This window comes from Bos mutus, chromosome 10 (assembly GCF_027580195.1).
Source record: "Bos mutus isolate GX-2022 chromosome 10, NWIPB_WYAK_1.1, whole genome shotgun sequence".
Lineage (NCBI taxonomy): Eukaryota > Metazoa > Chordata > Mammalia > Artiodactyla > Bovidae > Bos > Bos mutus.
The window spans coordinates 25,465,989-25,488,440 of NC_091626.1; the positions used below are offsets into that span (position 1 = coordinate 25,465,989).

General features: G+C 44.8%; 1 protein-coding gene across 15 annotated transcripts in view; it reads right to left on the reverse strand.

Moving 5' to 3' along the window:
* Nucleotides 1-22,452, reverse strand: part of SIPA1L1 (signal induced proliferation associated 1 like 1) — a 385,127-nt gene that overhangs the window by 4,076 nt on the left and 358,599 nt on the right. For 14 of the 15 annotated variants that reach the window (XM_070377614.1, XM_070377620.1, XM_070377612.1 and 11 more), the window contains 5 exons: nt 13,073-13,312; nt 12,139-12,304; nt 6,930-7,176; nt 3,583-3,729; nt 2,129-2,243 (listed from right to left, as the gene is read on the reverse strand). In XM_070377614.1, coding sequence (XP_070233715.1) covers nt 2,129-2,243; nt 3,583-3,729; nt 6,930-7,176; nt 12,139-12,304; nt 13,073-13,312 — 915 coding nt within the window. The remainder of the gene's footprint in view (nt 1-2,128; nt 2,244-3,582; nt 3,730-6,929; nt 7,177-12,138; nt 12,305-13,072; nt 13,313-22,452) is intronic. The other variant, XM_070377624.1, reaches the window with a different exon arrangement.

A 22,452-nucleotide genomic window follows, 5' to 3' on the forward strand; every position in this document is an offset into this window, starting at 1 on the left:
GGGCAAGGGCCGGGAGACCTATCAACTCTTCTTCACTGACTCTTCTCTACTTGAATTCAAGCCTCCAAAAGTTTCTGGGTGAATTCTAGCCAAAGACACCACCTCAGCCTCCCACGAACAAAGAATCTGAAGGTTCCCATAGAGACAAGAGGCAGCTGCCTCTTTCCACAGGTCAAGGGGAGGAAGAAGTGGCGACTGGACAAATGCTTGGCATCATGAAATAAGAGGTACTTTTCATTTTGTTTTTTAATTAAAATTTTTTTTAACACCAAAAACATTCCATGCCACCATGCACCTGTTGTAGATCTAAAATTAGCAGAAAACATGGACACAGCTTATTTAAAGTAAATTTACTTTTTCAAGTTAGAATTCCCTGACCTAAAATAAACTGTGTCCATGTCCTCAGCAGGCCCAGCATGGATGTCACAAGGCTGTAAATAAAATGGAATGATAATGACCTCCCAACTTCTAAGGCAGGATGACCAACTGAAACCTGACAGTGAATGGATTTTAAAAGGGAAGTGCTCAGCTGAAATCCACAACCTCACAGGCCGGTCTGGATGCACTGAAGGCCAAAGATGTGACAGAACAAGAGTGGTTCTGAGCAGAAAACACTGATGCTGGGGCACGACTGTTCTTCACAAGCCACCGAGGCCACCCTCCCCCACCTTTGGGAGGGCTGACACAGCCACAGCAGGTTGTCAGTAACTCTCAGTAGTCTATCTTGACTTCTGAAGGTTTGCAAAGAAAAGTTCTGTGTCTGTGACTATACTGATCATCTTTAAAAACATTTAACTTTATTTGCATTTGCTCATCCACACCGAACAAAGACCTAGTCATCACCCTCATCTTAGGCTTCTACAGATCCTACAAAGATTTAAGAACTGTTTAATAACCCTTTCTCACGAGAAGTCTTTGCTCGCTCAGACTTCTCTTCACCCTACATTTAGGGCTCTCCTCTGGACTCTGCACATTTTTAAAAAAAGTTCCCAACAGCCAAATTAACCACCGTTTTACCTCCCTAACTGTCCCAACAACAGGATAAATGAAGCATCTGTCTGTTACACTCACAACAAAAGATCCATTACTCGGATACTTTCTCTGTGAAGAGTGTTTCCTTACAGACTTGCTTCAGTCTTCAGGCACAAGTCCCCAGTGTATTTGTACAATCTATGCCAACCTCACTCTTCCTGTTACTGGCTGTTTCTGACTAAGTTTTTATAGATGCCCGGATTCTTGTTGTTGTTTAGTCACTAAGTTGTGTCCGACTCTGTGACTCCATGAACTGTAGCCCACCAGGCTCCTCTGTCCCTGGGATTTCCCAAGCAAGAATACTGGAGTGGGTTGCCACTTCTTTCTCCAGGGGATCTTCCCAACCCAGGGATCGAACCCGTGTCTCCTGCTTGTTAGATGAATTCTTTACCACTGAGCCACCTGGGAGCCCAACACCTGGATTCTTAATCATCCTCAAAAGGTTTTAAGAGATTTCAAACTGATGAAATCATTCTGCATCAAGAGGGCTTACTATGACTGTTGGGATGCTTTTATTTATAGAAACATCACGCATTTATCCAACAGCCTCAGCATTTGCAAACTGATGGGAAAGTGAAAAAGTCAGCCTCTACATAGTTAGGAGAAGCCAGAGTCCATACTCTTAATTCAGCTATGGCTTGTCTTATTTTACATAAATCTTACTGACCCTGGTGACCCACTTCTAGCGTAGGTCTAAAGCAGAATGTTGGGAGTCGCTAAGATGCAGGCTCATTTACAAGCAGGACCTACTGACAGCTTCAAAATGGACAGACTCAGACTAAATGCATAGGATAAGTATCCAAGGATATTTAGCACAAACGGTTTCTCTTACTTAATAAACCCTGATAGCATAAATGTATTATGGCATCAAATAATGAATATTCATAATGATGACTAAGTCATCAAGAACAGTTTAAGGGTGTTTAGTTAGAATGCTTTGTAGCCAAATACTCTAAAGTGCAATGTCGGGCACTGCAGTGATGAGCTTCACTCAGGTAATCGGTGTGACCGCCATCGCCCCTTCCCCACACCTGCTCCGTCACTAGCGGAGGTGATGCATGGTGTAGAGTGGTGCCCTCACCACCGGGTGACTAACCTGCTGTATGACTTCATCTGGACAAGGGCCTGGTCCTCAAGCTGGTCACTGCTGGCTGCAGCACTCAGAGGCCGATGGTTTTCATCACTAGCAGCAAAGAACGAGGCTCTCTGGACTAGAAGGGAGAGGAGAAACCATTCAGCACTGTGGAACCACATCCTGGGCCCTCTCTATCAAAAGTCAAGAAATGACTGACACGCACAATCAAACCTAATCACGGGGCAAGAATGCATTGGAAACTTTATCTTTCCCTTGTAGGAAAGTTTTTTTTTTTTTTTTACTGTTTTAGCTGGAAGAGGATAGTAACATTATGATTTCTCTTTTTAAAATAGTTGCTGTGACTTGATTTCTATTCTAGCTTTACCCTTGCTTATAAAAGTTGCATTCTATTGTTTCCCTGGAAACAGGCCTTGTGCCAAATTTGCAGACCAATGCTTTCCACTCGGTGACAACACAAAATATATTAAAGAGCTAGTACTGAGATTCTTGAAGTATGTTTTCCAAAAAGACTCCTGGCCACCTTGGTGAGCTTTAGCTTAGGTTCACACCACCTCTGTTTCAAAAAAACACTCACTTTAAGTCTGAGCCAAGAAACAAAATCAAGTTTTAAAAGAATCTCTTATTAAAAAACCAAAACTTCTGTGCAGCAGCATGGATGGATCCAGAGACTGTTATACTGGGCTTCCCACGTGGCGCAGGTGGTAAGGAACTTGTCTGCCAATGCAGGAGCTGTAAGAGACCTGGGTTTGATCCCTGGGTCAGAAAGATCCCTTGGAGGAGGGCATGGCAACCCACTCCAGTATTCTTGCCTGGAAAAATCCCATGGACAGAGGAGCCTGGCGGGCTATACCATCCATGGGGTCACAAAGAGTTGGACATGACTGAGAGACTAACAACAATGACAACTGTTATATCCACAGAGACAGCGTTACTTTGAGTTTTTTCTATTTCAGCAGATCAGGCCAGCACTTATCTAATAAGGGCCTGCAATTACAAGGCCACTGGCTTAACGCAAGCACTTGCCAGTGGGCTGATGTAGGGATGAAGCAGGAGGAAAGTACACACGCCATCACTCCCCTGAGAGATGAGTGAGAAGGGCAGAGGGGCCGGGGCGGGGACAAGCATCCTAAGGATGCAATTGTGCGTTGAGCAATGACGTCTTCACGATGTGATGAAAAACGCTCCCTGGACACGTGCTATTTTCAGTTAAGTGATAGCTGGGATGCCGCTGAGCTCTGCCCTTCCCAGACATGGGGAGGTGAGGCACCTGCGTTACGAATTCCCACTTAGGGGAAACCCTGGATTCCACCTGGTTAAAATCAACAGTGTGGGCCCTGAGTGTTTGAGAACTGCTGGCTCAACTGCTTTCTGGCTGTGCTGAAATGCGTGTGTTGTCAGCGAGTCCTGAGCACTGACACTGCTCCTGGCCCAGCCGGGATGGTCTGCGGACTCACCCTCGTAGGCCTTGGCAGCGTCCACCAGGTTGGACCAATCCAAGTCTGCAGCAGCGTCGGGCAGGGGCATCAGGCCGGGGTCGGGCATGGGCGGCCTGCGGGTCTCCTGGACGTCGGTGAGGGAGCTGTCCGAGGCCGAGAACTCTCCTGTAGGAATGGATGAGGGATAAGAGGCTTCAGGCCCACTGGAGACCCACTCAAAGTTTTACCCATTCTCTGTGACCAAAGAAGATAAGTCATTTGTTACCTGGAATCAGTTTCTAGTCTAATAGACCATTAGCAGTCACACTGAAGCTGAGCAGAACTAGGAACTGACTTCCTCCAATCTTAATTCCTTTTTGTGTAACCTCCCAGTGTCCCATTTCTAATGGTGTGGGTCTGGGAAAAGTTAGTTCTGCACTGAGGTAATGTGTCTGCTTTCACAGGAGCTACTTGTCTAACAGAGAGACCCAAGGAAGCTTTGGCACCTCACTTTTCCTCTCAGAGTCAAGGGATTCAGGCTGGGGTGAAGGGACCTACTTCATCAGAGCGCTGGATTTTGCAGCCAGACCAGGGAGGCTTGGTGATGCATATTTGAGGGGACCGTAAAGCCAATCTTTATCTGCCTTGGAACCTGGGATCTGACTCCCTCCATGTGGACTCTCTGCGTCCCTGGGACTGCTGAGGGACAGACATATCCCTGGCTCGTGTCTGCCTTGTGTCCCAGGGATGGTCCACTGGTTTCTGCAGTTGGATGTATCCAGGATAGTGTGAGAACCAAATTAGAGCATGTGAGAGTGGGTGCTGGGTCGCTCAGTGGAGTTAACGTCGGTTCACTGGTGTTGGCATCCTTTTCTTTCCCAAGGACACGCTAAGCAACTCTTGGCATCGGTTTTCGATTTACAGCAGTCCGACATCCCAAACCCCTTCTAAGGTGGCAATTTTTAAAAACACAAATATTAACCAATTTAACACTCAGTAACACTCGGTCTCTGCTTAGCCTGGGGATGGGCAGAATGAGTGCAATGAGCCCCTCTGTGCAGTGGAGGGCACACTGCCACCGTTTAGGTTCACAGAGGTGGAGGAGACGGGCACAGAGCTCAGGAAGTGCAGATGCTCTCACTGGGACAGAAGCTGTGAGGGCAGAGCGGGTGCCTCCATGGGAAGGGCCGCCTCATAAAGTGACCATGACACTATAATCCGCTCAGACACGGGGCCAAAAGCGAGGCTCTCAGTTAAAATCTGTAAGTGACTCTGGAAGTAACTGTTTACAAGGAGTTAAAAAGTTTTGCCAATTATGATAGTCTATAAACCGGAGTATATTTAGTGCTTGCTTTCCCTTGCAAATTACATAAAGGACTGCTCTGCAGTGCAGCTGCTAGTTATTAATGTGCTTAAAATTACCAGAACTATGAGAAAATGGAAATCAACAAATACTGCCTGATATTAAAGGCTCAGTTCTATTTAAACTTGCTCCCACCAAGGGTAAGAAGCTGGAATAATTTTTTAATTAAAAAAAATTGAAGTAAAGTTGATATATAATGTGTTAGTTTCTGGTGTGCAGCAAAGTGATTACGTATATATACACACACATTTTTCAGATTCTTTGGAATAGACAGTTTTGTTATGTCAAACACAATCTTTCTGCTTTTTTTTTTTTAATCTCTGGTCCTAAATTTCCATTTGGAAAAAAAAAAGAAGTTTCCTATTCCCCAAATGCATCTCGGTGGTGGTCATACACATGAGGTCAAGGATGGCAGCCCACCAAGGACCGCTCAGATTAGGGCATGGGATCACTGAGGCTGCTGCCTAACTGTCGGGAAAGCAACAAGAGGTGATGGAGGGGCTGCGGAGGGCGGGCTGCCCCTCCCCTTCCTCAGGGCCAGCCCTTCAACTCCAGGCGTCCTCTGCGGGACAGTAAAGACGGGTGGGAGGCCGGTGTCCAGGCTGCTGTCTTAGCATGTGAGCTTCTAGAGGACAGGGCCTACTGTGACATGCCACATGCAGACAAAAGCTTCCCAGAGGGCTTGTTTTTATCACTATAAGGTTAAAACACAAAAAGTGGTGAAGTGAAAGAAGTATTTGACGTAGGCAGGAAGTTGTACGAGGAATGGAATGGAGAGAAGGGGAGAAAATAAGGTGACTATTTAGGTCACCACGAGGAGGCGCTTCCTAGTGTCCAGATGGTCAAGTGTGGTCAGTTCACGTGTCTACTTTGATCCGTTGAGGGTGGACTTTTAGAGCAAAGAGAAACCAGGTTCACGCTGTAGGTGGACCTCCTATAAAGAGGGAGGAGAGAGAAGCTGGTGTGACCCTTGAGGGATGTCTGCCCCGGAGAAGGGGACTGTGTGGGGAACAGGACCGAGATGAAGAGGGACAGTCATGGACGTGGGTTAGGGGTGCAGGAATGATGCAGGGAGGAAGCAAACTAGGGAGGCAGGAGATTTAAAATACTGCTCCAGTGCAAACTGTTACACATAGAATGGATAAAAACGAGGTCCTACTGTGTAGCACAGGAACTACATTCAATACTCTGTGATAAACCGTAATGGAATTTAAGAATATATACATAAAACAATCACTTTGCTATGTAGCAGAAATTAACACCATGTTGTAAATCAACTATACTCAATAAAAATGTTTTAAAAAACGACATTTTGTCATCTGCAATAACATGGATGAACATTGAGGGCACTGTGCCACTGAAAAAAGTCAGAGAAAGATAAATACTGTATGATCCATCTCACTTATGTGTGGTTATGTGTGGAATCTAAAAAAATGTGAGCTCATAGTTACAGAGAATAGGTTGGTGGTTGCCAGAAGGAGGGGTGGGGGTAGTAGAAACTGCTGGAGGGACTCAAAAGTACAGCCTTGCAGTTATAAGGCATTCGTGGGGATATAATCTATATCATGGTGACTACTGCTAATACTGTATTGCATATTTAAAAGCTACTACAAAAGTAAATTTTAAAAGTTTTCATCAAAAAGAAAATTTTTCAACTGTTAAAACTTAAATTTTTAAAACCTTTTAAAACTTTTAGTTTAAAAACACTTTTAAACTATGTGTGGCAGCAGATGTTAATCTTGTGATCATTTTGCAATATATACAAATATCAAATCGTTGTGTGGGACACCTGAAACTAATCCAAGATGAGTCTTGTGGTCTGGTGAGGCTCAGGGTCCGTACCCTGTGGCTGGGATTCTAGGTGAGAGGCTGAATGGCGGGGCAGGGAGCCCAGATAACCTGAGCAAGCAAGCAAGCAGGTCTTCCTCTAATTACCATCCTCGAGCAAACTGAGTGGCAGGTGTTTTGGGGGACACGGGTCATCAGCAGCAGGGCTGTTAGCTGCAGCTGAAGACAGGCTTACCGTGTAAGGACTTCATTCCCAAGGTGTATGAAGGCCTCCGCAAAGGAAGAGATGTGGGGAGAGAAGGGTACGTGCTACTGAAGAGGACGTCGTTGGGCAGGGCCTGGTCCAGAAGTGAAGCCCTCGAGGTGAAAAAGTGCTCTCTCTGGCCGCTGTAGATACTCTCGTCGGACAGCGTTCTGTGCAAGGCCCGCCTTGACGTGGGGGTGGTGGGAAAGGGAGACTGAGGGGAGGAGAGCGCGTGGAACTGAAAAATAGCATCAGGACAGCAGAAATCAACTTTCTGGGTCACACACCCACGACCCGGGGTGCAGGATAGGTGGGTTAGCAAAATCACTCTCATAGACACAACCCTTCAAACCTGGAGCCCAGAAAGGAGGCCTCAGGGTCCCCCATCTCTACACCCCCAAGGGCAAAATCAGAGTTCCTGGTCGACACAGCCTCACCGCCCAGCACGTCAGCTGCAGCCGAAGAGTGCTCAGTACAAGATTCAGATATGGGATGAAGCGGATGCATCACTATTGTGTCATGGTTACAGCAAGACTTTAAGAACAGACAAATATGGGTTTTATTTGAATCCCATGTCATTGACCAAATCATGTTATTGCTCGGAACCCAATTCCTCATCTATGAAATGGGGGCTTGTCTATGAAATGGGGGCACGGAAGTGGCTCAGGATTATTCTGAGGATTCCAAGCAATGCTGGATTGATCACAGCGGCATGCATCAGTGGTGTTCCGAAATTATGTTATGGTCCCCAAGGAAACAGCCACGACGCTGGAAGGTATCCTCAGAAGCCTGTCAAGCGATGCGTGTTTGCCAGGCAACAAGAGCCTTTGATCTTCACAATACGGTCACTCAAATAATAGGTGGCTCTTGAAAGCTCGAACAACTAACATTATTTTTAATGAGCTTGGGAGATTATTTTTTGAGATGGATTTCTATTGGTGAAATAAAACTAGGGAAGCTATCTTTATAAAAGACAAGTATATATATAGTTATATAAAATGACAGAGGCTCCGGATGGCTGTATCTCTTGTTAACGTCTTTTGCCCTTGTGACCAGATTCGATTTTTATTTCAGGTTTTTGTGCAAACAGCAAGTTTCTGAGAAAGCCATTCGTGAAGGAAAAAACAGACATGTTAACAATGTTGAAATATCCAGCATCCTGCAAGCCAACAGGGTATGTGGTCTGTTAACGGAGTTATCCTTATTCAGCTCCTCTTAGTCGACTGTTCACCTTGGCAGGGAGAACAATGTGGGGAACAGGTGAGGATGTGAGTAGGAGGGCTGAGTCACTGCTGGCAGGAAGCCACCGTGAAACTTTCCGTGCCGCTTTGAAGGGACAGAGAATGATACGGCAACAGCTCCATCTAGGAGGCTGAGAACAGAGCTGATGCTCAGACTCATTCAATGGTCTCTGTGGTCTAACACACTTCCATCCACCAAGTCAAGGGCTGATCAAGTCAAAGCGGTCCACAATGTGGCAGGCACAGCTGCAACATCCATATGAAAAAAATTATTAATCAAATGCATTGTAAATGAGCTCCAAGTGTAGCCGATTGTGTTTGCTTTTTAAAATTCATGGTGAGTTAAACCCAAAGTACATATGTGCTTACCTTGAAAACTAAGCTGCTGTGATAAATTCTATGTGGGTCTGTAAGAGAGCAGGGACTTGGTGTGGAAATGATGATTTCCTTTTTCATTTCACCCACAAGAGTGGGCGTTAGAGAGGCTAAGTGGCTTGCCAACTGTAAATTAAGAGAGGAAGCAGGCCATCTCGCTCCACCTGCCCAAGGTTCCAGAACTGTCACATAGAGCTCCTGCCTACCAGCCCAGATCTCAGATCTATTAAAAAAACTGCTCTCCATCTTTTTTGGCACCTTTGGGTTTGGCCAAGGGATTTCCTTTTCCAGTGAATACCCCCACCCTGATAAATTTACAGAAGAGAGAATTTTCACCAGTTCTAATTTCAGCCTCTTTGGGAAATATTAATATACTTTAAGGTAAACAGCTACTTGAAGAGATCTTTTGGACAGCATGATTTATTAAGTTATAACATCTTGCACTAAAGGGAGGAGAGGGAAGGAAGTGGTCTGCCTAGATATTTTCTGTTAAAAACTAGCAGGACTAGTCTGGTCCAAGCACATGCGATGGCTCCCACCTTCAGTCCCCTGCAATTCTAGCCTCAAAGGTGTGTGCACCTACCCAGTTCCCTAGGGCACCCCCTGCCTTCCCTGGGAGGTTATACTGATATCGCTGAGTGGTGCTGCCCTGTGCTGCCAGCCCCAGGAAAGAACCACAACGCAGCGGGTGGCAGACTCAGAAAGGATAATAGAAAGCATTTAGGAAGGGAGATATCAACTCTGTTACAAGGAGCCCTAAGGGCTCCTCCCGGCATCACTGCCTGGGGAAACGAGGTGTTCAGGAGGGACCCAGGAGCCCAAGACACTCCATCCTTGCTATCGGAGAAGTTCTGCCATCTCAGTTCTAAGTACTGGGCTTCCGTGTGTAACTGTTAGTAGGAAACAAAAGGATTCTTAAACTTTAAAATCATTTGGGCACCACTGATCAAGTCTGATCGAGTCAGGCCTAGAGAGGTGGCCTCTTGCATCAGGGTCCACCTCCTCCCTCTCCTCACTCTTTTCACACGCCCCGGCTCTCAGTGAAACGGATCACTCTTGCACTTGCGATAAACAAGTACCATCTCTTCCTAAACGCTAGGCGCCCGCGTGACACCTCTTCCTTTGGTCTGTATCTGAGAGTGTTGGCTGGAGAGCAGGGCTCTTGGTTTGCACTACAGTTCTGTTCACTCGCCGGACTGCATTCAACCCTCGGGGAGAATATGGTGATCCCAGCTCTGCCTGCCAATGAGGTTTCTCAGAACGTTACAGCTCTGCCATCTTCCTTGAGATACAAGTTTCACAGCAGCTGCCTGGAGGTTCGCAGCCGCCCCCCTCCCAGCTCCAGCCTGCCCAGCAGAGCATGGCCATGCCCTGCAGCAGTCGTCTCCCTCTGCTGGCAGACGAGCCTGGGAACAATCCGTCAGTTGACATTCATGGTGGCTCACAGGTAGCCCTTGCCAATGTGGTGTGAGTGGGTTCCAAGGATCACTGCCCAGGGTAGGATACTCCTTGTACCCTGAAGCCTGACGCAGTGGCTTGGAGCCCTGAGCCAGGCATGGCCGGGGAGACCTCGCAAGGGCGCACTGGCCTCACTGACACAGCAGAGGCACGTCGCTCACATGAGTCTCAGAAGACACACAGAGCTACTTAGCTGAACTCATCTGAAGCCAGATGAAAAAGGATGACACGAGAGAGAAAACAGAGCACTTTTCCAGCTCCTGCTCCCAGCCTTTTCCCCATAATAGTTCAACCAGCAGAAGCACTTTCTTTGCAGAGGGTCTCATGGTAATATAGTCACCACATAAAGCATGTGCATTCCTGTTTCAAATAGGAATGTTAAAGTAATTCACTTTGGAAATAAAAGCCAAGACCTGGAATGAGGGCAAGACAGACATTTGCTTTCAATTATTTTCACTGCAGGAGTAAATCAAAAGAAAGAAAGCTCTGAGCTTACCCCTTTCCAAAAATGTTAAACTAAGGATTGGAGGAAAGATTCCTTTCAGGGCAGATTTTATTTTCCTTTAACCTCAGGAAAAATCTGAAATACTTTTGAAACTGGTAGTTAAAAATTTTAATACACCTCTTTGGTTTTTGATGGATAAAGAAAGAAGTTTCAAGTACTATCTTTTGCAGGGTTGCTAAGGAAACCATTTGTGCCCTGGGTGATGAGTCAGAACTGTTAAGTGCTGGCTTATGAAACAGAAATGATAGAAATCCAGAATGTTAAGTCTTTAAAATGATTTATGATGTTAATGCTTTTGTTAATAACTCAGTGATTTCTCTGCAAAACCCCAGAATGGTCTTTGGAGTACATTTCATCTCTGGAGACGTTGATCTGTCAGTTTCAAATGTATACCTGACCTATCTAGAGGAACGCACACACGTGTGTGGCACACTCACACAAAGAGGAACGTGTGTGTGCACAGGAACTGGAATGGTGACGAGGAAGCCCAGATGAGACGAGACCACACAGCTCATCACTCTGGGCACGTCTCTCGCCCTCTGAGGATGGTAAGTGGTTAAGGAAATATGTCAGCTTCCACTTTGCATCAATTCTCAATGGCCCTCTTAAACTAAGCTTTTTAGTCACTTCAAACAGACTACAAATCATTTAACTGAGAACACAGAGAACAGAGAACATCCAAGTGTGCACCCACGACCCTCTGGAGCGGTGGACTCTCTTCTCGTGGGCCCACCCAGTACACTCCAGACAGGAACATGTTATGCTATGTGTAAAATATAATACCTTTGGGCCCAGCTCAGCCAACACCAGCTGCTGGCTCATTTGGGAGTGAGCTGGCACACTTTAGAGACAAGAAAGCAGAGCCTGAGGTGGGCTTGAAGGGTCTGCCCAAGGTGAGGTGGGTAGAAAAAAAAATCTTTCCATGTGGTCATGCAAACGTTTGGCCACTGACATACCCACAAACTCTGAGCAAGTGTTCAGGACTTGATGGGGAGGGAGGCTGGGTTCTAGAGAAGGCATTTCTAGTCTGGCATTCTGAGAGCGGAGAGAAGGCCTTCTGAAGAGAGTCTGGAAAGTTCTTCAGGTAAATGCACAAACTCTGTCTGCTGGACTCAACGGCAAGCAGTGTATGGCTGGTAGGTTTGCTGGCCAGGGGCAGGGGCAGACGTGAGGCCAGAGTGCAGGTGCTGTGGGCGCACGCGGGGCAGGGAACACCCTGGGGGCTACTGTGGGAGGAGGACCCTGTGGACAGAAGCACTGCAGCCCTTTCAGAAAACTTTCCATCCGACAACAGAGCCATGGGTGGTCTGCAGAGTTCCGAGAAGCAATGTCGTCTGAGTGACAATGTCAAGAAAGTATAGCTTGTGCATCGTAAGTAGGATACAGTGGAAGATAAGGAGCCTTGGGGGTGGGGACAGGTTACTATAAACCCAAACTCCACAGATGTGGCTGCTGGGACAGGACATTTGGAAAACACATGAACTAAATATTGAGACAGTTGGGTGATGGTGGGACGGAGGGTCTGACGAGGAGGAGCTGGGAACCACCACTTCCTGGAGAATGTAACTGCCCTGTCCAGCCTCTCCCTGACAGCTGTTCACCCCCAAGACCTGCTCTGTACCTTAAAATTCTTCTGGGAGTCAGGGGTTGGGCTTTCCAGGTCAATGAGCTTCTTGAGATCCTCCTCAATGGTGGACTTGGAGGTCGGCTTCGGGGACGCCCTGAGGTCCCTGGTGGAGGCACGCAGCCTTGGGTGGGCTATTTCATTGCCGTCACTCTGATGACGCCTTGAAGGAAGGGGAAGAGAGGGGAGAAGTTAATTTGATGAGGTGGACTCAAGGGTGTGATGGGGTCTGAAAGACGTAAGTCAATGGAGAGCTATTAGAAGAGAGAAAAGGAGAATTACTTCTGTTCAATTATATTAAGAATCTATTTGGATAAGTGCTTGTAAAGAGAAACAAGACCAGTTTGAAATACAAAATAAAAAGCCTGATGAATAAATCACTCTTTCACAGGAAACTATAAACTCCACTAAGCCAAAATTAGCAACAGACTTACTAATAAAAAAGACCACAGGGTATGAGTCCCAAATGCAATCTCTATAGAAACAAAACCAATGTCATTGACTGAATCCTTTATTTTTTGCTGTACTATTTTGTCAAAAGTTCTTTATGTTCAGAGGTGGTCACTTACTTTCTAATAGTCCCTCCTGGGCCAGTTAGGAATTACACGGGAAGGCTGTGATTAATAGCATCAAAGGGACAAGTGTGGTCTTAACACCCAAGGGGCGATTATTCTGAAGTTTGTTCTTCAGACAGACTCTTTCCTAGGAGACTTTGAGATTCTCAAATCTGACGGTTTTGCAATACATCTTATTTAAGGAATGTGGCAGAGAAACAATTTAAGACACGTTTCACGTGGGAGGAAAAATAACTTCCCTACCAAACCACCCTCTCCCCAGTCTTGAGCCCAGCCTCCTCTCTTGCAGGAAATTGTTCTGTTCACTGTCATGTGAAAAGCAAAACACCCGGCAAGAGCAGCAACAGAGTCCTTACTTTCTGGTGTCCATAAATCCCACGGAGTTTATGGTTCCTTCGGGTTTCTTCCATCCGATCAGGTACTTGCTGGTAGCGCCCTGGCGGGGGTAGAAAGTCCGAGGACCGGAGGAGGAGGACGAGGAGGATGAGAAGGAAGGAGCGAGCTGCGGGGGGGTGGCCGGGTGAAGCTCTTCCTTCGGTGAACTTCTGGCGCTGGTGAAGACCACCGGGCTGGCAGAGTGGCGCGAGCTCATGGTACTGAGGAGAGGCGGGACAGAGACAAAGCGGCCGGGTGTGTGTGTGCCTGCTGGGGTCGGCCTGTCAGCCATAAAAGCATCGTCCAGGACGGGTTACGGCCGGTTACAGAACAATGAGTATTTCATAAAATATTAATGGGGCTGGCTGGCCTGCCTTCGCCTTTTCGCTTCAATTTAAATGTCCACTGTCAAAGTACAACATGGTGACGGGGGCTTCTTCTGCACTTTCAGTCAAAAGTAAAAATAGTTAAGACTGTCAGGGACACTCTGAAGTACACCAGCACCGCTGAAGTGTGGTACAGAGAAGTCTCGCAGAGGCATGTGTGTGTGTGTGTGGGCAGTCGGGGGGAGCTGGCAATAACAGGCCTGGCAGTATCAAGAGCTCCCTGTCCTCCCTTCCTCAGAACTCAGGGGCACAGTGACATTCCCGAAGCCTGAGCTCAAGAGGGGAGAGAAGACTGAGCCAGACACGGAGCTCTCCACGTGCTCACGCCCAAGGCCAAAGGGGCATCCTGAGGTCTCCTTCCCCACGGCACCCGGTAGTAACACTCTCTAAAAAGCTGTTTATCAGATTAGACCATACCCCCACTTTACATCACACAAAGTTAACTCACAATGGATTAAAGACTTGAATGCAGGACCCAAAACAGTAAAACTCCTAGAAGAAAACATGGGCAGTAAGCTTCCTGACAGTCATTTTTTGAATCGGACACAAAAATCAAAGGCAACAAAAGCCAAACTAAACAAGACAGACTACATCAAACCAAAAAGCTTCTGGGCAGCAAAGGAAATCACCCACAAAGTGAAAAAGCAACCTACTGAACAGGAGAAAATATTTGCAAATCATGTATCTGATGGGGGTTAATATCTAAGGGGTTAATATCCAAAAAAATATAAAGAACTTATACAACTCAAGAACAAAAAAAGGAAACAATCTGAATTTTTAAAAAATGAGAAGAAAATTTGAACAGACAGTTTTCCAAAGAAGACATACAGATGGCCGACAGGTATAGGAAAAGATGCTCAATGTCACTAACCGTCAAGGAAATGCAAACCTGAACTGTAATGAGAACTCACACCTGTGAGAATGGCTATCATCATCAGCAAGCTAAGAAATGACAAGACTGAGCGCGGATCTGGAGAAAAGGGAACCCTTGTGCATGACACTGCTGTTGGCAGCGATTTGGATTGGTGCAGACACTGGGAAAACACTATGGAGGTTGCTCTTAAAATGAGAAAACCAAACTCCTAGAAACAGTGGGTGTCAAAGGCAGAGGCTGGAGAGTGGTGGGTGAAATGGTTAGCGTTCAAAAGGTACAAATTTCTAGTTATAAGATAGATAAATCCTAGGGATGTAATATTAGGCGTGATGACTAAAAATGAAAAGCTGCTCATCATCGGTGTATTTTAAACTTTGGTTAGAAGTTACAAAATTCAAGTTCTGAAGGACTCAAGGAGAAGACTGCTTATTGTACTTCTAAAACTCAGGCAGGATTTTCAAAACTGGAAATGAAAAGTTTAAGGTGATGTCAGACCTGCTGCTGCTGCTGCTAAGTTGCTTTAGTCGTGTCCTACTCTGTGCAACCCCATAGACGGCAGCCCACCAGGCTCCCCTGTCCCCGGGATTCTCCAGGCAAGAATACTGGAGTGGGTTGCCATTTCCGTCTCCAATGCATGACAGTGAAAAGTGAAAGTGAAGTCTCTCAGTCATGTCCGACTCTTCGTGACCCCATGGACTGTGGCCTACCAGGCTCCTCCGTCCATGGGATTCTCCAGACAAGAGTACTGGGGTGGGGTGCCATTTCCTTCTCCAGATATCAGATCTGGAGGGCCTTTGATTGCAGGATTTCCATAGTTCCTTCCTAGTGCTCTCATGGGACCTACATTCATATCTCTTGATCCCGGCTGAGTTACTCAACTTAGGCTGAGATCTAAGACAAGTCACTCCAGTGGAGCTGGTTACTGAAGGTTTAGTTAACAGGATGTTGTGTCAAAGCATTCCTCAACAGCACTTGCACTGGTCAAAACCTAATGGTCCTGCTCTGAATAAAGCATGGACTTTGGTTAATAAGAATGCATTGACAGTGACTCCTTAGCTGTGACAAATGTATGATAGCGATGTAAGATAATGAGAACAGGGGAAAATGGGCAGAGGAGGGTACATGAAAATTCTTTGGACTCTCTTGGCAACTTGACTGCAAATTAAAAATGACTCTAAAATAAAAATTTCACTATAAAAACTAAGCAAAAACCAAAAAAAAAAAAAAAAATACAATAAAAAGTAAAACCCTAATGGTCCAGAGATTTTATATATATATATATAGTGTGTGCATATACACACACATATACACATATTATATTTATTTTCATATATGTGTGTGATATACACACACATGCATATATGAAAATGATTCCTGAACTTCACCTCAAAACTTGCATAAAAATCAATTCCAATTGGACATATATTTAAATGTATATCCAAAGATTCTAGACTGTACCATGGAAGAATATCCTTATGACAGAGTCAGAGGTTTCTTTAACAGGATCATAAATGAAATGATTGAAACTCATTAAAATTAAGAACTTCTATTCATCCAAAGACACAGAGCAGGAGAATATACATAAAACACATATCCAATAGTGGGCTCTTATCCATACATAATTAACTCCTAAAAATTAATGAGAGACAAACCAACAGAAAAATGGGCAAAGATCTGAAAAGGAATTTCACAAGATATCTCAAAGCCATTAAATATGGGCACTTAACATCATCAGTTATCAGAAAAATATAAATTAACTCCACAAAGAGGGATCACCTACTAGAGTGGCTAAAATTAAAAAGACAGTATCAAATGCTAGAAAGGATGTGAAGCAACCAGCACACTCTCATACTGCAGGAGGTACTTGTTACAACCACTTTGGCAAACCGGTTCACAGCCTCTGCTGAAGCTGAGTATATGTAAATCCTACGCTAGCCATTCCGCTCATAGGTATATACTGAAAAGAAGTACATACATACATGTATCAGAGGACATGTACAAGAACCTGTAACATCCTCAAAGCAGAAATACTCCAAACGCTCAATAACAGAATGGATAAACAAACTGGTGTGTGTTCACAATGGATATATAATACAGCAATGAAAATAAATGAACACTCTGCAACACAGACAAATCTCAGCAACGTAATGTTGACTTAAAGACACCAGACACAGAATAATACATATGGGATGATTTCACTGACATGAAGCCCCCAGATACGCAGAGTGAGTGTGTGACTTTAGGATTCAGGGTTGTGTTCAGTTGGGGAGGAAGGGGAGGTGCTGGGGAGGGGGACATGTGGGAGGGAGGGTGTCTGGATGCTGGTCAAGTTCCAACAAGTTCTTGATCTGGGTAGTGATGACATGGGTAAGTGCACTTTGGGAAAACCCACTCTGATGTACACTGATGGTCTGTGCCTTTTTCTGTATGTCTGTTACACTTTAATGAAAACATGTCCACAAAAACAAAGCAAAAATAGATGACTTGAAAGGAGAAGGCTAAATCAGTCCCTGAGGCTCTGCAACAGACTGAAGACAGCAGGACACAGCTGGGGTAGGGGGGTGGACAGGATACAGGGCAAAGGTGATCTCAAGGGTTTTCCACACTAACTGGGCCTTAAAACATCCGATTAAATATAACCATCTCCTTTATTTCTGCAACTAAAAAGGAGGAACCAGGTCCAAACTTTACAAAAAATATCATCTTAACAATGAGTAATGAAGGGGACTTCCCCAAGGAAGGACTACCAATAGTCCTGTGGTCAGGACTCCGCCTTCCAGTGCAGGGAGTGTGGGTTCGATTCCTGGTCCGGAAGCTAAGGTCCTAAGTGCCTCCTGGCCAAGCAATGTTGTAACTAATTCAATAAGCCTAGCCATACTCTAATAATCCTTCTAACAATTTTTCCCCCAAAGATTTTTCTATTTAGGGAGAAGGGGAAAGAGAAGACCCTTCATAAGACCCTTCATAAAACCTCCAAGGGCAACATAACTTTAAAAGCAATGCAATCTCATTTAGTTTTTACCTCTTAACAATACTCCATTTGTCTGCTTTAAGAATTAAAGAAATGCAGAACTCTTCCATAAGCGCAGTATATTAAGCCAGTGAGAACAGAATAGTAAGAATAGGACTCTGTTATGCAAAAGAGACAAAGTGGAAAGATGAAACAAGGGGATGGTGAAAGACACATAAAGATATAGGCAGGCAAACCCACAGATAATAACACCAGAAATCTAGGTTAACTGCAAATGCATTATCCACATAGGGAGCATCAACACTGAGAAGTTTCTGAAATAGTAAGAGAACATAGCCTTTCAGTTCTGTTCAGTCGCTCAGTCATGTCCGACTCTTTGTGACCCCATGAATCGCAGCACACCAGGCCTCCCTGTCCATCACCGACTCCCGGAGATCACTCAGACTCATGTCCATCGAGTCAGTGATGCCATCTAGCCATCTCATCCTCTGTCGTCCCCTTCTCCTCCTGCCCCCAATCCCTCCCAGCATCAGAGTCTTTTCCAATGAGTCAACTCTTTGCATGAGGTGGCCAAAGTACTGGAGTTTCAGCTTTAGCATCATTCCTTCCAAAGAAATCCCAGGGCTGATCTCCTTGAGAATGGACTGGTTGGATATCCTTGCAGTCCAAGGGACTCTCTAGAGTCTTCTCCAACACCACTTTGGGGTCCTGTAAAGTCATGTGACAGGTGTGCCACTATCTGTTAGTTACCTAGCGACAAGATCTAATCTTTGGTTAGCAGATTTCTTTCACCTGACCATGACAGTGAACACCAAAGTCACTCAGTCGTGTCTAACTCTTTGCGACCCCAAGGGCTATACAGTCCATGGAATTCTCCAGGCCAGAATACTAAAGTGGGTAGCCTTTCCCTTCTCCAGGGGATCTTCCCAACCTAGGGATCGAACCCACGTCTCCCACAAGGCAGGCAGATTCTTTACCAGCTGAGCCACAAGGGAAGCCCGACTTTATATACACCTGACTATACCCACCTCATATACATTCATAACCCAGATGTGGAGATGTCTCAAGCCTCAACCCTGGTTACTGTCTGAAGCATATTCCAAAAAAGTGCAAAACCATGAAATCAGGATCTAGTGCACTCACCTTGGATAATCACGCACTTGCTTCACCTGCTTTGATCAGTATCCACCAGTGAGTGACGTGTTTGAATGACTTGAGCCATTCTTCCTCATCACCATGTTAAGATACAGGCTGAGGGCCTCACCGCAGAGATTCTGACTCGGGAGCTTGGGTGGGGTGGGGGACTCGAGAATTTGTACTTCTAACTTGTTCCCAGGATGATGTGGCGGCCCTGATTTCATACCCTGAAAACCATTATACCACAGGTACATTTGATTGCCCTTACTTTACGTTTCTCAGCAACAAGTATGTTGATGTGATAACATCGGTATTCAAAACCCTGGGGCTTTCAAAGACTAAATGTATGGTCGAAATAGAAATAATGAGCCGTGGCAAAAGAATGCAAATTGCACAGTCTGTTAATTTATACATCTTTCCCCCATGTTTCATGACACAGCTATGCCGTTTTTAGCCATAATGAACGTATTGCATAAACGGGAGTGTTATAGAAAAGGCTAAGGGACTTCAAAGGCAAGAGTAATGTGTACAGCACATACAGTTTCTGGAGCTCTGTCCTGCACTATAAACTAAATTATGATCATAATCTTTCTGAGAAGCATTTAATAAGTTGCTGTACTAGATGATAAACTCTTTGAAGGCAGGGATATCTTTGTAAATATATTTAACAATGCCAGAATGCAATAGACTCCCAGTAAAATACTAATCGCACAGAGGGATTCTCTTTAGTATCTACAGAGCACACTATATATTTAATTTCTTTATCTTGTTTATAGTCTGCCTGACTGCAAAGATGGCAGACTAGTGTCTCAAAAAAAAAGTGTCTTATTGGAGTCTGGATGCCAGTGTCTTTTACAGAATACAGGTCGGGGTGTGAGGAAGTAAAGTAAAAAGATCATTAATCTTACAAATCTCCTGGAATGGCCAGCCTTGGGGACAGGATGTGTTCATTCTTCTTATAGCCATTCACAAGTGGACAGGGTCAGGACAGTCTGCCCCTGTTTAAATGTAAATTCCACGAGGGCTGACATTTTTGTTTCATTTGTTCACTATTATATCTGTTTGGGGAATAGTCCCTGACCATTATAGGTACTCAATATTTGTTTAAGGAAACTGTTGAATAAACCACAAATTAGCCATCCGTTTTAAATACATGGGATATTTTTGCATAAAGATAGTGTATATTACTTACTATTTAAAACTAGATGTTGCTTTATTTTATTCTACAGAGTATGTATCTGTTTATAAGTGTATTATTAAAAGGATAACGGCTTAATTATCCATAGACCCTGATTACTGGTTTTATTTGTGAACAGGACAACTGACACCAGCTCCCAGGTGTGAACTGCCAGCACACTTTTGTTCACTAATGGTTATAATCAGGGCCTGCCCTACTTTACAATTGATTAGATCTGGGAACAACGGTAAAAGCAAAAACAACCGATGCACTGGTAGTTCTTCCTTAACTACGTACAACTCACAGCATGAAGGCGAGCACTTTAGTTCATTTGTCCCCTAATTCGTCATCATAGGAGGATTGCTTGGAAGCCTTAAAAATACACATTCTTAGGCCTTAATTCACAGCAAACTGTGGAAAATTCTTCAAGAGATGGGAATACCAGACCATCTGACCTGCCTCCTGAGAAATCTATGCAGATCAAGAAGCAACAGTTAGAACTGGACATAGAACAACAGACTGGTTCCAAATCGGGAAAGGAGTACGTCAAGGCTGTATATTGTCACTTTGCTTATTTAACTTTTACGCAGAGTACATCATGAGAAATGCTGGACTGGATGAAGCACAAGCTGGAATCAAGATTGCTGGGAGAAACATCAATAACCTCAGATATGCAGATGACACCACCCTTATGGCAGAAAGGGAAGAAGAAATAAAGAGCCTCTTGATGAAAGTGAAAGAGGAGAGTGAAAAAGTTGGCTTAAAACTCAACATTCAGAAAACGAAGATCATGGCATCTGGTCCCATCACTTCATGGCAAGTAGATGGGGAAACAATGGAAACAGTGACAGACTTTATTTTCTTGGGCTCCAAAATGACTGTAGATGGTGACTGCAGTCATGAAATTAAAAAGCCCTTGCTCCTTGGAAGTAAAGTTATGACCAACCTAGACAGCATATTAAAAAGCAGAGACATTACTTTGCCAACAGAGGTTCATCAAGGCAAAACATTGGTTTTTCCAGTAGTCATGTATGTTTGTAAAAGTTGGACTATAAAGAAAGCTGAGCACCGAAGAATTGACGCTTTTGAACTGTGGTGTTGAAGAAGACTCTTGAGAGTCCCCTGGACAGCAAGGAGATCCAACCAGTCCATCCTAAAGGAAACCAGTCCTGAATATTCATTGGAAGGACTGATGTTGAAGCTGAAACTCCAGTTCTTTGGTTACCTGACGCAAAGACCTGACTCATTGGAAAAGACCCTGATGCTGGGAAAGATTCAAGGCGGGAGGAGAAGGGGATGACAGAAGATAAGATGGTTGGATGGTATCACCTACTCAATGGACATGAGTCTAAGCTCTGGGAGTTGGTGATGGACAGGGAAGCCTGGCTTGCTGCAGTCCATGGGGTCACAAAGAGTCGGACACAACAGAGTGTCTGAACTGAACTGAGGCCCTAATTCCAAAGATTTAATATAACAGAATTGGGATGATGCCTGAGTTGTGTTTGTTGGCAAAAATCTCCCCGAAGTGTGCACCCCCATTGAGAACTGCTCGAATCCAGCTGAATTATCATATTATTATGACTTCATCAAAATCCAGCTTCACACAGTCAAGATCAAGAGGGGAAAGGCACCCAAATAGTGTTTCTGCAGCCGTGAACTTTGGCCCTCTGCAAGTGTGGATATTAATAATGATTCCTTGGCTCATGTCCCATCTCACTGAACCCCAGAAATGTGTATTTTAACAACCCCCAAAGGACACCCATGTTCCAAAGAGCTAAAGAACAAGTCCATTAGCCCACAGTTCTCTTCCTACTCTACAATGGGTTGTCTCCTCCCTCATCTGTGGTCCCCTCTCCAGGCCCAGCTGTGTGTGGGGGGGGGGGGGGGGGGGGGGTGGTGGGACTCCTTTGAAGTCGACCAACCCTCCTGGCCTTGAACCACTCAGAGGGACCTGCCTCCACACACTTCCCCAAGTAATCTCTAAAGTGGCTTTAATTACAAACAACTGAAATGAAGCCGTCAGCTTCATACTTTCAAAGTGGAACTGTGTCTGAGCTGTTTCATTTTCCTGGAGATTTCGTATTAATTCAGTATGCTGCAATCTAGTTGTGCCCATGGCAAATTAGATCTCTCCCCAGGAACTGTGTAAGAAGGTAATGAGCCAATACTATGGAATAAAAAGAGAAAAGTGATAAGTGCAGTATCTACTGTTTTTCTGTCTGTAGAAAAACTTGAGTCTAGCTGTGTGTATGGCTAAACTGGAAAAAGTGAAAATGAAAGTCACTCAGTTGTGTCCGACTCTTTGCAACCCTATGGACTATAGAGTTCAAGGAATTCACCAGGCCAGAATACTGGAGTGAGTAGCCTTTCCCTTTTCCAGGGGATCTTCCCAACCCAGGGATCAAACCCAGGTCTCTCGCACTGCAGGCGGATTCTTTACCAGCTGAGCCACAAGGGAAGCTCAAGAATACTGGAGTGGGTGGCCTATCCACTCTCCAGCAGATCTTTCTGACCCAGAAATCAAACTGCAGTCTCCTGCACTGCAAGTGGATTCTTTACTGAGCTATCAGAGAAGCCCAAGAATTTAGTTAGGGTGCTCTTGGATTACACATGAAGAGACACTAGCTTTCTTTCTTACATGAAGTATAGGGCATTTTCCCTTTCTTAAAAATGAACCAACATTTGATTTATTTGGTCATTCCAGGACATGAATTAAAACATTTTTTTTTCAATTGATATAGTTGATTTAAAATGCTGTGTTAGTTCAAGTGTCCATCAAAGTGATTCATATACATATGTATCTCCTTTCTCAGGTT